The sequence below is a fragment of the Ischnura elegans genome, chromosome 13 (assembly GCF_921293095.1).
Source record: "Ischnura elegans chromosome 13, ioIscEleg1.1, whole genome shotgun sequence".
Classification (NCBI taxonomy): Eukaryota; Metazoa; Arthropoda; class Insecta; order Odonata; family Coenagrionidae; genus Ischnura; species Ischnura elegans.
The window spans coordinates 2,698,272-2,716,036 of NC_060258.1; the positions used below are offsets into that span (position 1 = coordinate 2,698,272).

At 35.8% G+C, this 17,765-nt stretch overlaps 1 protein-coding gene across 3 annotated transcripts; it reads right to left on the reverse strand.

Annotated features, from left to right (window-relative positions):
- Positions 1 to 930: 930 nt before the first annotated feature.
- Positions 931 to 17,699, reverse strand: LOC124170239. Of its 3 annotated transcripts, XM_046548958.1 has the most exons (6): positions 17,585 to 17,699; positions 17,300 to 17,349; positions 17,050 to 17,181; positions 9,956 to 10,035; positions 4,183 to 5,640; positions 931 to 2,261 (listed from the first exon to the last, which is right to left on the reverse strand). In XM_046548958.1, exons 5-6 carry the CDS (start codon positions 5,500 to 5,502, stop codon positions 2,256 to 2,258), a joined length of 1,326 nt encoding a protein of 441 aa, XP_046404914.1. In that variant the 5' UTR covers positions 5,503 to 5,640; positions 9,956 to 10,035; positions 17,050 to 17,181; positions 17,300 to 17,349; positions 17,585 to 17,699; the 3' UTR covers positions 931 to 2,255. The 3 variants fall into 3 exon arrangements, with proteins under 3 accessions (XP_046404914.1, XP_046404915.1, XP_046404913.1); XM_046548959.1 differs by having other exon boundaries at positions 4,324 to 5,640; positions 17,050 to 17,349; XM_046548957.1 differs by having other exon boundaries at positions 17,050 to 17,349.
- Positions 17,700 to 17,765: the final 66 nt, after the last annotated feature.

Below are 17,765 nucleotides of genomic sequence, written 5' to 3' on the forward strand. Positions count from 1 at the left end.
GAATTTCTCAAGGTTTTCCCTGAACCTTCTAACAATCGCATTTTTTTCAAGGACTTCTTTATATCGTGCATACTATTTATTGTTTTGAAAGAAAAAGGATCTTTGACACTGGAATGCGGAAGTGTCTGATGGAATATAGGAAAACCGTCGGCATAAAACCGAAATAATCCTGAACCCTCTAATAATTTCTCAAATTTTTCCCTAATCCCACTAATCAGCATATGTTTTTCAATAACTTCCTTACGTCTTGCAAACTATATTTGTTTTGAAAGATAAAGGATGTTTGACACTGGAACCATACGTGAAAATAGATAGGGGGAGTGCCTGATATAATTTAGAGACAACATCGATATAAAACCGAGAGGAACGTGAAAACAAGCATTTAATGAAGCTGTAGTTAAGTATTGTTTGATGGAATGATAGCTCGGTTGTCAGTGTAGACAGCAATACATGTTCTGTGCTTCCATGGGGCACAGGGAAACGTTTCAGCAGACAAAAAATACTATTCCACAGCCTCGAGTCATTGGGGAGTGTAGTAAATACATAAAAGGTCTGTACATACGTGATAATGCTAATACAAGTTACCGCATTATAATTCGGGGGGAAAGGAGGTCCTAGTTAATCAACATCATGATTGGTAGGGAATGCAATGTAGTTAAAATAACTGCGGGTTGGGCTGGATATTATCATTTTTACTCTTAAAATGGATTCATATCATCTGCATAACAAAATTTAAAAATATAATAATACTTATGATTAGCATTTAGATTTAAAAAATTCAAGGATAAGGTGGGCTATGGAGCACAGCATCATGGCCAATAGGAGGTGAACATCAGGAGGTCCTTTTGAACTTTATTACAAAATTTTTCATGATAGAATCTGATGCACCATATGCATATACTAATTTCAAACCAAAATAATCACTGAAACTTCGAGCGATACGATTTTTATTTTATCTGTGTGGAGCATCATATGCAATATTGGATAAAGCTGCACAACAGTTTGCAACAAAAATTAAAAAAATTCTGGTTTAATCACATCTTATTAAATGAAATGCTGTTTCTTCAAATGTACCTTGAATGGCATTGTACAGAATATAGTGTGATACCACATAAGTAATTTAATTATACAAACAATATGCATACATTTACAACTACATGATAATTGATTTGATTATTGAAATAATAAATACATTACTTCTTCATAGTATCATGACATTTTTAAAAATAAAAGTGAAGAAAAATAATGCAAAATAGATAAGAAAAGGCAATATATTAAGTGAGGTTATCTTGGGATTCCTCTTCAGAGGTAAGCCAACAGATAAAAAAGGGAATTATTCAGAGATGCATAGCTTTTCTCAATGATATGCATTCATTATCCTAGATTATCAATTACAAGTGATAATCACAAAGCAATTTACACGTAAAATATTTACCATCAGACATTATTATAATATTTTTTAAATCCACATATAATGACACTACTGCAGATTAGTTAATGGAATTATTATATTATATTTATGTCTAAATGAACATATTTACAAAATCTGGATGGTTAATTTTGTCTTGTTAACTGGAGTGTTGTAGCACAGGTAAAATTATAAATTCAGAAATGCCTTGGAAAAATCAATTATTGTAAATGGATTTTCTTTTGAAAAAAACTACACATTATAACTGCAAGCTAGAGGGAAATGTCTTTCAAGGGAATGGGTCAGTCAAGGCAAGAGCAATGAACCGAAACAAACCAATGTTTATCTAAGAGCTACACAAACATGAGTACATCCGGCGAAATGTAGTTCTAACAAATAGGAAAGATCGGCATATATTGCAAATAGATTTATGTGCATGATGGCTTTCAGATAAATATTAGGATTACTTTGGTAGGCCAAAATGGTGCATTCCTTCCATTTACTAATATCGTAAATGAGATGCAAAGTGAGATATAATCAAAAATACAAATGTCACTGCGGCATGACTAGGAATAGGCTGATAAAATTGTGTGCCCACAAGATTAAAACAATATGCATCTTAAAATGTGATTACCTACCGAATGAAAAAGTGCCACGCAGCAAACATGAAATCAACATAAATGTCTGAGTATAATCATAAGATATTTGTAATGATTAGACTAAACACATGAGTAATGAAGTTTACCCAATAAAAACTGACAGGCTTAAAGAAAATAAATGAATGTAAACAGAATTTTCATCTTCAGGACTGGCTCCATCACAACATCCAAAGTATATCAGGCGAAATTCATCTCTGAAACCGAAAATATAAATAAATGGAATGAAAAATAATGAAATCACAAACAAAATGCAATGTCAATATTAAGTCAATATTCACACTGAGGTAAAATATTACCTCCATTTAAAAAATGCAATGGCAGTAATTATAATCAACAATTATCAAATATCTTCGAACAAACATATGTTCTACAAGAATCATTTATAAGTAGAAAATAATGCAGGACTTTCACTTTTGTTTGGAATTTACATACAAATCACTGGATTAATATATCACGGATTTGAATATAGACACACTTCAATTTCCTTAAATTATTTCTTCTTTACTTTGATATTTATCCATTAGATTAGAGTTCGATAGCTTTGAATAGTCACCTTCTTAAACTTATGACATATAAGAAAATATTTGAGCTATAATACACGATATCTTTTGAAAAGAAATCTGCATTTCAAATATAAAGAAGTATGTTTGACTACAATACATTACCTTCAAATATGTTAAAATTACCAAACCCCACTCCCATTAACCTTTTCGCGCCGAATGCCACACCGGTGCGGTGAGGACTTTTTCCCATGAACAACGAATGCCACACCTGTGCGGCGTTAATTTTCCTAACCTAAGCAACGGTCACTTTTTTCGACCTGTGCGGCACAGGTCGAAAAAAGTGACCGTAGCAGACACAATAGACCCACGGACGCGGTTGTCCCTCGTGATCCGCCTTAGTGCGAGCCCAGTCCCATCTTTGGCCGCTTAGGTCGACCCTTTCTTATCCTCTCCACGCGGTCAACTACTGTTATTTGCAGTGCGTTTTCCAAAACTATATTTGTTGCTTACTTTTCATATCTATTGCTATAAATGAATTCATTGTTTTTTGCTGACCACATGGAAATTTCAAACAAAATTCTAACGTTAATATCAACGGAGTTATAGACCAACTAGTAAATATACTAAATCCGTCTAAATTAACGTTAGAACTTCGTTTAAAATTTCTACACGCTCAGAAAAGAAACACAAAATTCATTTTGAATGTAAAAAATCCATGCGAACAACAAATATTTGCATATATTTTGCACTAATATTTTAGCCAGTTGACCACGGACTCGTCCTAGGAAGGGGCTTTTAATCCTTCGAGGGTCTGGGACAGAGGCCGAGGAAAGGGATCGGTGCCCCACTGAGTTGGGTGCAAAAATGGTTAGGGAGGGAACCACTGCCTTCGGTCGATGCGAAAAAGCTTCGTGCAGGAGAGTAAAGAAAACTTTCAAGAGACTAGTATTGAGGAAAAATTTCCCTCAACGAAGGTCCAGCGCGAAAGGGTTAAATCAAACTATTCATAGAACACATAGGAGTAACACCTAAGGATTAAGGATCCAAAGTACCAGAGGTTTCATTTCACCTCTGCATGCAAAACACATTTACAAAGAATGGCCCACATTCGGGAAATCATGGAAAATGAAATTACGATGAATCTTAGAATTATTAAAAGCTGTGTTTATATGAAATTTATGAAATAACGATTTATTAGTTCACAAGCTTTAAATATTCACTTGAATGTTTTAATTATGACCATAATGAAATGATAAGAGCATGAGAATAAGATAAAAGACCCACATTTGCACTGGCTAGAAGTCTTCCAATCACATTGTTAGAATTCAGAGAGAAGAGGAGATGGTAATTCTTCTAAAGAAAATCTATTCCTTCAGTTGATCCATAATCAGTGATATTACGATTTGACTTAACATTTACAAAGAATGGCTTACTTTCGTGTAATCTTGGAAAATTGAATTTCAAACAAATCTTGGATTTATTTGACACTGTTTATATTTACATTTATTAATTACCCATTTCCTTGCTAATACAGTTTCAAATAATGATTTCAAAATTTTAATGAAGATCATGATGTAAAGAAAAAAGCGTGAGAAGTAGACATAGGACCCACCTTTGCACTGGCTAGAAGTGTTCCCATCACATTGTTAGAATACAGAGGGAAGAGGAGAGGGGCTTGCAGCTGCAAAATAGCTCTTCCTGTGGGTCCATCATAACTGATAATACCAGGGACAGCTGCTGCAAGCCTACATACCTTTGCCTTCAGTGTCTTCCCATCCAATGCATAAATGATCCATTCATCTAATCTCTCTCCCCTGTTCCTCCTCTCCTCCGCCTCCTCTATAGCCCTCATCCACTCACGCTCACGTTCCACATCTCCCTTGCCATATGGCCTCCCCTCATTATCAAAAACTAACTTCAAAGATAATTGTGAGAGGGCCCCAGCTAACTCAGATCGCACTAATTTCTCATCTTTATCAGAAGAAACCTTTGCACCCAAGTGAACAGTCTCACTCTCAATATCACAAAATGCATAAAATCGAGTGCCATTCCCCTGAATCCCATCCAATTCCACAACCTTCTCCCTCATCCTTCCAATGCAATCAGATTCGAAGTCCACCATCACCTTCACCCGATCATCCCCACTTATAAACTTAATAATACTAGCAGTACATTCATCTTCTTCATACAGTGTCTCATACATCTTACGCATTTCATCAACTCCACTTCCATACACTATCTGTGTCTTACGCATCATGGCGTCCACACACTCCTGCCTTGCTCTGGCCGGATCGGATGTAGGCTGACTTAAAGATGCCTCCCCAATAAGACCACACTTGATACACGTCACATCATCCGCTGTTGACGTCACGGATTCTTCCAGACAACGCAGCAGTGCATCGCGTCCACACACTTGCTCCTTGAGTTCCTCCAACGATGAGCTCAGCTGTCGCACAAGAGATTTCATCTCTCGCCTTAATGAGTCCACGGAGGACTTGAGAGATGCAATATCACATTCTGGGCTAGCCACTGGTGTTACATGATCAGTGCTCCTACTCGAAGATGCTTCCAGACGATGCAAAATAACTTGGTCTCTCCTGTGAACCAACGTCACCAAATTCAGCACTTTTGAGCGTTCTACATCGTCAGGGAACTGCCGCACCATCTCCTCAGCCAAAGACAATGCATTCTGTTGACTGTTATCTGTAATGTCTGTGTCGGCCCCTCTCGCCAGTAATTCCTCCACCCAGTCAGTTTTTCCAAGTCCCACACCAACATGCAAGAGTGTTCTTTGCCGTGCGTGCCGTACATCCACATCTTCCAACATGTCCAGCAGCTCTTTATGCTGGAGCAATGAACCAGTAAACAATCCGACAATGAGCCTCTCCTCAACAAATTGCTCAGTGTTGCTGTTAGGAATGTTGCTCATCATTATTGGGAAACAAAGAAATAATTTATTTGAGCGGGTGCTGGATACAGCAGACCTTGGCAGTGGGAACCAGATGTGGTGACAATCGTAGACAAGGAGTAATATACTATCTCAGCGTTGGTTTAAAAGATTATACATTGGCTGCAATATAAAAGAAGAAACATCAAATTAATACCTTAACAGTTGTCAATAGCAGTGTGGGAACTTAACAACAAGCATTAGAGTAACTCGAGAAAAAAATATGTTGCTTACTATGCAACCCAGATCAAAAAGGAAACTGCTCTGAAATGGCATTTTTGAAATTCAATCACTCACAACCATCGTTTTTTGAGGAAATAATTCCACTGGAGACCAAAAAAGATGTAGCTATGCTAAAAATGTCGGGACCGTTTTCTACCAAGCAGGAGTACCGATCATTTATTTCGGAACCTATTATAATGAGGGAAGTGAGGTTAGAATGATAATAGAGATTATATGCTCGAAAATCTACGATGTGACACAATAAGATGGGAAAATTGGCAGCTGAAAACGAGGAAAACAGAAAAAAAAGAAATTGGAACAATAAGAGAAATTCGACAGATGCAGGTGCTACATGGTGGAAGTTCGAAATATTTATATTAAAGATGATAACACTTTTCCACAATATTTAATGTACAATTCTTGTACCAGATGATGACTCTGTGAGCTGAAATGCATCATGTGCATTGAAATGTTGTGGAGAAGTGGTGCCCTCTTGTATTCAAATTGAAAATAATGTTCCTGAGTAACAACTTAATAGCAGATGCCGTAAAGGGTGGAAATACATCAAAAATTACAAACATTTGCATGGTTACTTTCTGGACGGCAATTCAAGAATAATATTTATGTTGTCAAATAAACCGCAGTCTTATTCCCCTTGGTGCCATAAATTGAAAGCATGCTTATGCCAGGTTTTTCTTCCTCACTTCCATATTTCTTCAAAGAAATGTAAATTACCTTAGTTCTCAATTGCCTTCCCCATACACCACACCACTTATATAATGTTACTTTACTTAGCCAAGTGACTACCGAATCGACTGCATAACCTTGAAATATGTCGAAAATGGACAATAGCTCCTTTTTAAAGATTCCGTCTGACATACAGGATTGCGTGACTAGGATGGAAGCATTTTCAAACGGGCGATGAGCTTCAGGACAAAGCAAAAATTAATGGACGTCTTTGGTGGCAACATTCTAAAAAGAAGGTACAGTAAATCGTGACTACAGGCACGGCCAATTCCTCAATGGCCAAGGCAATTACGTCGAAAGGACACCACAAGTGTGCTCAACGTTTGGCAATGGAATAATTTTTAATCAATCACTTCGTCTTCTGTTCATGACCATTCGGAGGTTGAAGAAAAAAAGCCCTCCTATATTATTGATTAATATGAGCTGTGACATTCCCACTTTTCACAAAACTTTATCTTATGAAATCGTAATTTTAATCTACATTTTTAGAGGCAGAATGGCTTCAAAATCCAATTATGTGCAAGGAATTTTGAAAATATTAGAAGGCAGCGCCACCCGGCTAAAAAGATAAGATCATTAGCCCCAGCAAGAGAGAAGATAGGTCCCATCTTGAGCCCCAGCCAAGGGCCACAATGACCCCTCACCGCCCCTGCTTATCTTCCTTGTATACTCCTCCCGTCCACTTCTTATCTCCCCCTGATATCCCAATAATCTGTATTGGAAATTCCTCATCACCACAGTGTCTTGGTGTACATGAATTGAACCAAAAATGGATCATACGGATAACATCATTGGAAATTTCAGTTACCTGGTTTTCATGGCGTAAATTATGATTCAAATTCTTCACGCTCGTGGCCCTGCTAACATACACGATCTCATTAAATTTTTTCAGTAAAAAAAAGTCTATACAGATGTTAGAGGCGGCCTCACATTTTATATATTTGCATGTAAGTTGGATATTTTTACTTTATAATTAGAAAAAAAACAATTCTGTTTCCTATTAAAGAGTAAAATTTCCTTAATTGCACAATGCTCAGATAACAAGCGTACTGATCCAGATTTTGGGGAGGGGTACAGGTGCACGTTTCCACCTGATTCTTTAATAATATAAAACATTTATAATATGGTTATCATTTCGTTTGTTTTGGTTTGAGTATCAATCATAAAATATCATATTAATAACATTCCTATTGAAATAAAGAGAATATTTTTTACTTTAATTCTGTATGTTGCTCAAAATCCCAAATATAAGAAGACACTGGCGGTAACAGGCAGAATATTAATTTAACTGTGATTTAAATGAATATATGGCAAGCACTATCTCTCCATACACATTCTCCTATCTCCTACGATATAAACTCAAATGTCTCTGGAAGCATCCTATATGCACAGAAGGCCACAAAGAATAATTTAAAGGGACATGTAGTTATAGAAACGATTGTAAGAACATATTTAGACCAGGGTTCCCACTCTAACTACATCACAAAATTCATGGTTTTTCTAGGTTCTCATCGTCTAAATGTCATCATATTCACCATTTGTAGATCAGGCATTTTAGGCTGAAATGTTGATCATGTAAAAATTATCGGCCAGACATTAACTAAAAATTTAACCAATGCAAAAGATGGCTTCCATGCAAACGCAGCAATGAAGTGCTATCTCTTATGACGTCTCTCATAGCTAGCAAAATTCTACTTCGGCTAAAGGGTGAGTGGGAAAATGGAGAGAGCAGGGAAGTGAAGAAGTAGTGTCTGATTTCTTTGCCAGGGTTAATGTATTCCAATCGCAGGCTTAAGGTCAATGTGCCGTCATGGCACATGGACCAATTAATAATTGCCCTTCGAATACATGGGTGTAGATAAATGTGTGGACAGTAACTGCATGTGAGTCGGCTTTGAAACATGATCGAAAGAGAGATTTTTCTTTCAATCCGCCAATCGTAGTCCTACAATCAAGTTTAAGAGATTTCTAAGCTTTCATGGCAAAATTCACAGCTTTTCCAGGTTTTTTAATTGTAGACAAAATTCAGGGCTCATTCACAGTTGAGTAGGAACGCTGTTAGACACATCATCTCATGCCAAAAATTAAAATCTGAAGGAAAGCGGGATAGAAAAATAATTTAAATGGATGTTTTATAATAGTCATTAGCCATAATTAGTCAATATATTGCAAGTTTGTAAACGTTTGAGTACCCACTTTTTACTTCACTAAGATACTGAGTTTATTTGAGAAGAGGCATGCAGGGGTAGGTGTGAGAAATGTAGTCCCAAGTTTCTTGTCTTACTTTGTGGTACCAAGACATTCGAAATGAAGTTTATTCTAATTTTATTCGACCATAACCATTAATATTCAACGAACCATCTCCTCAATCTCATAATACAGCTATCCTGCCCTTGTCCATTCCGCCATTTTGACTTCGCTCTTGACCGCTCGGAAAAGAAATTCTCAAAGCGAACGTATCGCCTATGGACCGGTGCTCCAGAGTACTTCCGTCAAGAGCGCAGTGTAGAGTTCTTTGAACCACTCCCAATGGTAACGGAGATGTCTAAATAGTCTTATTCCCTTTCAGAATTATACTCTATCACCTCACCATGAAGACTAGCTCACTGAAGATCATATCTTTAACTTTCAAACCGTGCCTAATTTTCTCAGGGTATTTAGGATTGTGATAATTGCATGTAATGAAATAAAACTTCAGGTGTCAAACTTGCAAGACTTTTCCATGTTCAGGCAGACTTTGAAATTGACGCTTATCCATTTTTGAGATCTAATTATTTCAGTTGATACTGTTTCGTTTTGGTTGCTAGGAAAATTTTGTTTTTCTGCTTCTCTGAAGAAATGAAATAGTAAAATTGGGAATTATGCCTTTTCAGAACATACTTTATCTTTACATTATTTTTCTGACCTTTTTCTTTGGCAATATTTGCAGAATAATTAAATACATTTTATGCACAAATTATCAGGGAGACCGCGTCTTCAACATTTTCTCCATTTTTACAGTAACATATGGCCTTTCTAAAGCAATTAAAGTAACACCCATTGTTTTAAAAATGATACGGTAGATATTCTTCATACTAAGATCCAAAAGCCAAAAATGATCAGACCATAAGAACTGACTACTGCTAACCTCTGATTGAGGCAGTTAAAGTTATTTCGTACATATCATTTTGCGATAGCACTACATCTTGTGGAAAAGAAATTGGTGGATTACATTTGAAATAAATTTTTGGAACAATGCTCTGCAACTGTGGAGTAAGTAAGAGGTACACGGTGGTGAAAAACCTATTTTTTGGATGCAAAAAAAGAAATACTTGCTCACCCCTCTTAACAAACATGACGTTTAAATGGTTGGTCGATTGTATAAGATAAAATGTTTCACTTGAAAGACATGCTCATTTCATGTAAGGCAATCATGCAGTAATGGATAGTTCAAAGAAAGCAGAGGATAAATGTATTCGAAACTACTTACCCCATAGATTAGGCAATCTGGTTGAAACCTGTAAATGCTCTTTCCTTGGCTCTCCTATTCCCAATAAAGAGAAGGCAATCCTGAAGCGTAAAATAAATTAAGTTTGTTACTGGCATGGGAAAATTTTTATACTCGCACGAAGCAAACTTTTCTCTAATGCCTTTTTAAACTCACAGATATCTCAATCCAAAATGATGTAATAACACTTCTCAAATAGCAGGAGTTAAAGAAAAAAATGGTGTATCAATTCGCAGACACAACTTGCACGATATCGGCTCGTCCTGTGGCTTAAAAAGAGCCCTTTACATGCACAGAGAACAGGCTTATCTAATCATTAGTGCCTTACAAAAAATGAAAGTTTGGGGATTGCCAATTTACAATAATTCCAGTCATCGCTCTGGCAAAAATAATTGTGATACTCTCAACTGAACATAATGGATAAGGACAGATATAACTTTTTACCATTTTTCTTAGGATTGGTTGCGATTTTTGGTGTGATTATAGAGACATGGGATCACGAGATGAAGATGAAGGTAAAGGATTCTAAGCTGAATACACTGGCTAGCCTCTAGGCACACGGGCAATCCAGATATGGAAGCTTGTAGGCGTTGTGCACACCAGCCAACAGTGAAGCAAACTACTGTTCAAGAACTGCAAATGCTTCTTCATCAGAGCAATTTTAAATCCAAACGTAAGCAAGTATTATTAAATAATCACATTCAACAAAGATAACCCATAAACAGCACTAACATAAAAAATTAAAGGTAAGTACATATTTGTTGATATAATTATTTATAATATCATGATTATATAATCCATACCACGGTTGGGAGAAGAATGTCACTTTAGCAGGCAGATTTTTGCAAGACAAACGAAGAATAGATTTTTCTATACATAGCTTAATAAATGAAGGTGATGTGAGGTTTACCAGGTCCTCTAGTAAATATGTAATAAAAAAGTTAATTTTTAAGACTTTTATGTCCTTATTACTCCAAAATAGGAAGAAAGCGATAATTATTTACATTTTTTACAAGTATTCACAATTAAAAAAATGCAGCGGTCCCTTAGACCGCATGCCAAAACTGCGAACGCCTGTATAAATCAAAACATCCTCTGAAATAAAAGTAAAAAATGATCAGCAGGGCTATTCAGTAACTGTTTATGCAGTCGCGAAGACAAAAGATTCCGTGACGGGATCGCGAAAATCACATTGTTGCTGTTCACAAAGCCATTTTGAACATTCCACCGCGTAAGTTTCGTGCTTCAGTTTACGCGACAAGAGTTGTCACCGAAAACACCTTCCGGTTAGTGGGTTAATTTCCTGAATATTTTTGTGCAAACCTCTGTGAATGTTGACCACCTTATGGCCTCAGGAGGTTAACGACTTAACAAAATGGGTACTAAGTGTACCACACAACTCACTTGGTCACCCTTTGGTTGGCAACATTAGTTTCCTTGATATATCAAATCATGCCTTTATGACCTTTGACTCCTAATATGACCTACGGAGATCAAAAAATCAACAATACTGATAAATGAACTGCAAAACTGTTGTGAGAACCCTTAAAAACCCATGGTTCAATGCGCTGGTTGTCACGATGGCTCGACGTTTACCTTGAAGACCCTTGACCCCCACTGTGACCTCCTAAGGTCAAAAAATCAACAATACTGATAAATGAACTGCAAAAATGACTTAAGCACCTTTTAAAACCTGTGGTTTGTCAAGTTGGTTGTCACGATGGCCTGACACTTACCTCTATGACCTTTGACCTAAGTATTAGCCTTGGAGGTCAAATACTGGATAAGACAAGCATTTGGACAATACGAATGACATGGGAACCCTTTAAAACTCATGGATCGACACCTTTGATGGTATGCTATTTTCACCCTTATGTCCTTGACTGAGACTTTACTGGGTCAACAGTTGAATTTTCATGAACAAAAGTGTTATTTTCGGTTTCCTCATGTCCGAAAACCTAAGAATTAACATCCTGATAAATGAAATTCAGACTTTTTTCTATCTAGATTTTTTTAACATTGAATATTTTGGTTTGGGCCCACATTGTGAGGTCAAAGATCAAAATTCTAAAATTTTGATTGCATTCAACAAAACTTAGGACCTTTCCCCATGAGTATGCCAATTTTCACGAATATTACTGCAGTGGAAGTTACTAAAAAATGGAAGGAGGTAAAAAATGACACACGATCGTTGGGACAGTCCGTACAATAACATAAATCTTGGAAGCAAGATGTATACATCAAAATTCCTGCGAAAAATTTTGAGAGAGTTGTAAGTCATTTATAAGGAGAAGATCGGAAATAAAATGATCTCAAATGAGCTGAAAATAAAGACAGCTTATTTCGCTGATTTATGAACATGTGAAAGTGGTATGAAGCAAAGAAAAGAAAGAAGCAGTAGATGCATCGTATGTCCGCCAAATAAAGACATTAAAATAAGAATAAAGACATTGCCGGCCTCGGTGCCGGCGGGGTAAAGTCCTCGCCTGCCAAACCGAAGGTCTCGGGCCCCATACAGAACATGGATGTTTGTGATTGTTAAATGTTATCAACCCCGGTGTAAAGGCTGACAGTGCTGTTTTTGGTGGTGAGTGAAATAAATAAATAAATAAGTAAAACAAAATTGTTCTGTTGCTCGTGCAATAATTGGATGTGCATGAGCAATATGATTTGTATTTCCAAGGACTGTAAGAAAAATTCTAAGGATCAGTGACGAGGAAAATAAAGTGTAAAAATATCAATATGTGTTTATCTTCATTTGCAACCTAGACTACGAAACTTTGATAAGTTGCGGAAATATGAGTCAGCACGCGGCAAAAAAATACTACCGTGCTAATGACATGATAACATTATTCACAGTGCATATTGAAGATTCTAAGGAAGTAAATTTTGTAGGAGAGAGATGAGGGTTAGGTTATAAATTTTGGGGGGAACACCACCCCCAAGTGTAATCTCAGGATAATCCAAGTATTATCAGGTACGTATTAGAAGTGTGAACAAAAATTTATCAGATGGAACACCGAGTCACAATGGTCATTGTTTCAGACATGTCAACACTAAAATCGAGCATCATTTTTCTGGGCAACTGTGAGTCACCTCTGCTGTGAAGATGACACTCTCCCTTCACATTAAAACAGCCAGTAAAAATTGATTTAAATCATAATATTTACTTTCAGATGATTAAATGATAAACTCAAAGTTAAATTTTTCCCTTCCATTACATTCCTTCACTATAAAATCTAATTCCATTTGTACATCTTTATTGCATTGCATTTGGGCACTGCTAATAACCATAATTAAATTGTTTACTCTTTTATGCCATGACTTATTGTAGATTCAATGATGCTATACTTAAAAATACATTAATATTAGCAATTTTTTCAAATAAAATGTTGTCTAACACATTTTTTTAAATGCTCTATGTGGTGTCAGGAGCACCCCACTTGAGTAATCTCGATCGGGAATCTCGCGTGAGTAACGCCAGGTTATTAACGTTATAATGAGCTAAAACTAAAACCAGACAGAACTGCCTGTGATAACTCTAAGAATATAGAATTCAAGATATTTGTTTCATTCAATTCAAACATCAAATTTGCAGGTTATATTTGCAAATATTAATCAATTCATGTATTTTGTTGAATGCTGAACATTTTTCACTGCTCTATTGAGAATTGTAAAGGTCCTTTCATGACATTTAATATTATTCATTAAAAACTTTAATGTTCCATTAAGTTTTGATCTCTAATTGAATTGCTTTTTCGTAAATTTTGCACGTAATACTTTGATGCTGTCACTAAGCATTATACTTTGCCCTTCGTGGCAAGTGATTCATCAAATACAAGATTTAGTAACTTTTTCTATTGCTATAATCTGTAGAGCCCACAAATACAAACATTTTTCTAAATTTTTCTTTCTCGATGATATGAACTTGAAACTATTTAGGCCGGGCTACATGGTACATCGACATAAACAAGTTAATATCTGCTTGCCTGAATGATTTCACAGGGCTTACAATGAAAAAAGAATCAATCACACTGAAGAAATTTCCACACAAAATTTTTCAACATTTTTTAGGCAACATTCTGCGTCAAAAATATGTAAAATATATCTGAAATCATTGAATTTGATGAGCTTTTACAAGCACAGTGGGCATATATTGGCAGGTTGGCCATTTCCAAAGGCAACCTACGAAAGGAATTAAAACATATGCATGAGATTTCAGACTTGTCGTGGAAAGCATGCCCATAGAATGGAATAAAACAATAACTAAGGAAATCAATAAAATGTTACCCCAAACTTGCTTTTAAGTCGACAAAATCTTATAAGTCATCCTCTACAGTTACCTGGCTTGCTGCAATTGAAAAGAAAATGTTGTAACAATAATCATTTTTCTTCACACAAAGTCGGCACAGGGGTACCCTCGGAATGGGGAATTCTACTGAAACTGAATGATTATGTGATAAAAAAATATTCTTCATGCAGCAAATTAAAGTTAAAGCAGTTCTTCTCTAAGCTGAATATTATTCATAAAATTTCACTTTGAAAATTTTACATTCTTCTTGCCCTCAAAATGACCCAGTGCCATGTTGGCTGAGCGTGACATCTGAGGCCAGTAAACAATAGGTTTACGTGGTGCCAGTAGACTATTTGTCCCAGTTTTAGTAAAACCTATGCATCTATCTACGTAGTTAATTTTTCTATATCTTAATTCCATCATCAGTCATGTGAAATATTTATCCTGAATAATTGAAAAGTTTAAAGAGTGTATGCAAACTGGAAGATGCAGCACCATCTTGACAAATAGCACCTATTACTTTCTCATTCACATCCACTGCGATTTCCATAGTATAAGCTTATTGTTGTCACTTAATGTTTTGGTGTCACCTTAGCCTCAACAGTGTAAACGTTCAAATTTATTAACACTTAAACCTAACAAACTACTGAAACACAGTATGTCTCTCTTCCAGACCTTAGGAATGCTAAGTAAATCAAAGTAAAATATGATCCATTGTATTTCTCCAAAAGGCTAACATCACATATTCCAATATTGCACCAAGTGCACACAATGAAAGCAATGAGTAAATGACAGTAGTTAAATGAGACACAAGCAAAGCTTTAGATTACTAGCAAATGAGATTATTGATTTAATTTATGTTACATTTCAATTTTGCGGCTTCTCAACTCATAGAAATCTTCATTACTGGAGAAGAAATAAGTGACCATGAATTAATCTACCTTCAGAATGTTCCCAGGATGCGTCTTTATGAAGTCTGAGTCAAACATTGCGCAATACAAGCACCGTAAAAACTTTTGAACAATTCACATATGTTTTCACACACCCTTCACATTATGAATCAGTATCGTCGTAGATGTTTGTTATCGTCGCTACTGTTTTGTTACTGCCATGGAGCGAGTCTACTTACTCGCTGATGTCACAGGGCGTTTTTGTAGCATGAAAGAATTTGGTAATTGTTGGGAACTTAGAAGCGCTCTAGCAACAAGAATAATGAGAATCATGAATTATTTATCTTTCATATACATTTTATATGCAAAAATATTATTTTGCACACGTTAATAACTTTAACTTACTCATCTAAACTTGAAAAAAAATTAGCTTTTAATTTTAGGAGAGCACCCCATTCCTTTGTAAAGACTAGGAGAAATTCCCAATGGTAATACTTATGTTTTTCACTGCAATAACTCATTAAACCTGTAAACCAGTTCACTCCACAAACAAATCTCAAAGCACTCAGTGATTTACAAATTTCTAATACATTACATTCACTTCTATGACGTACACCAATGCAAAAAACTTGAGAATAATTAAGAAAACAGACATAAAAGTTCACATTAACATATGACCTCAAAAATAAATCGAATTTCAACACAAAAGACAGGAAATATTTTGCACGAACTCCATGCTCATTGACGGCCTAGCTTATAACTGACCAGGCTAGCAAGAATTAGTTTAGATACCAGACTTCATTTGCGTATTGCACCACTAGAGGTTTACGTATGCAACAGGCTTACAATCGTAAATTGAGGTATATCTAACGATGAGTGAAATATTATTGAGGTGCATTGCATTATTTTAAACATGGATATTTTAAAACTTTTTTCATTCGACATTAATGAGATTTTTTACTGTTTTTCATACTAAAAGACCATATTTGAAATGTGGCCAAGTGCAAGCCATGAAGTACCTCTTGGACTTAGTGATTGCTACATAAACTATCACAAATTGTTCCTTCGTCGTTCACCACTTATACTAAAAACTGCCCACGAAGACAGCCGTTAAAATAAAATTGCAAAATATACTAGAAAAGAAGACTTTCCCGTTCAAGTAGTGCATTGCAATCTGTACACCAACAATAATTTTTTTCATGTACTCAAAATTAAATGAACAAAATTGATATGTAAAAAAACCACATCTCATAAGTAATTAAAAACTTCAAAAATGGGCGCAAATATGATTCTAGAAATAACGTAAACTTTGAGTGTAACCCATTTAAAAACAAACAATTTTCCATGTTCTCAAAAGTTAATTAAACAAAATTGATCAATAAAATAAAACACATCCCATTCTCTAATCCATGAGTCTGATTACAAAAAAACTTGCACTCACATGCACAAGTTATTTAGTGAATGCATGAACGACTTTAGCGGACGAAAATGGAATGTGTACATATGCGTTGACATATATCAGAACAGGTTATATTTTTTATTCATGTATTCACACAAGTTGTGTGGTTACACGGTGTATTTTGGCGTTCATACATTTAGACATTAACCCGTACGTGTTAATGTACCGTATAAACAAATACTATGCCCGTCATGGCAAGTGAGTCATCGAATACACGATTACTTACATTTTCAAGTTATTGCTATAATCTGATGAAACCACAAATACAAACATTTGGCAAAACTTTTATTCTAGCCCAAATGAACTTTGAACTATTAAGGCCGGGCTACACGGTAAGGTAACACGAACAAGTTAATATCTGGTTACGTGAATGATTTCACATTATTTCAAAGTTACACGAGGCTTCCAATGAAATAAAATAAGAGGCACTCACCCTGAGGTAATTTCTACACGAAAAATTTCTCAGTTCTCCGTCCGATTTATGACAAATATTTATGAAATCATTGAATTCGATGAGCTTTTTCAAGCACAGTGGGCTGGCAGGCAGGTCATCTCCAACAGCAACCTACGAAATGAATGAAAACATATGCGCAAGAGATTTCAGACTTGCTGTGGAAAACATGCTCATACAACGGAATAAAACAACGACTAAGGAAATCAATAAAATGTAAACCCTCACTTACTTGTAAGTCAACAAAATCGCCAAAGGCATCCTTTCCAGTTATCTCGCTTCCTGCAATTGAAAAGAATATTTTGCAACAATAATAATTTTTCTTCATGCAAAGTCTGCACGGAGATCCCTCAGAATTCCTTTCTGAAGACTCAGATAAATTCCCAGCGGTAATACTTATATTTTTACCGCAATAACTCAATCTATCTGTAAAACCAGTTCACTCCTCAAAAATCATCCACACAGCACTCAGTGATTTACAAATTTCTAATACATTACGTTCATTTCCATGACTTACGATAACGCAAAAAACTTGAGAATAATCCAGGAGAATGGCTTATAAAGCTCACATTGACAAGGACCTCAAAAATATATCGCATTTCAACAGAAAAGACATAAAATATTTTCCACGAACTCCATGCTCATTGACGCCTTACTATTAACTGACAATGATAGCAAGGATTAGCTTACATACCGGA

Coding starts and splice junctions, on each gene's coding strand:
- LOC124170239 (XM_046548958.1), bottom strand. CDS start 5,502: ATGATGAGCAACATTCCTAACAGCAACACTGAGCAATTTGTTGAGGAG.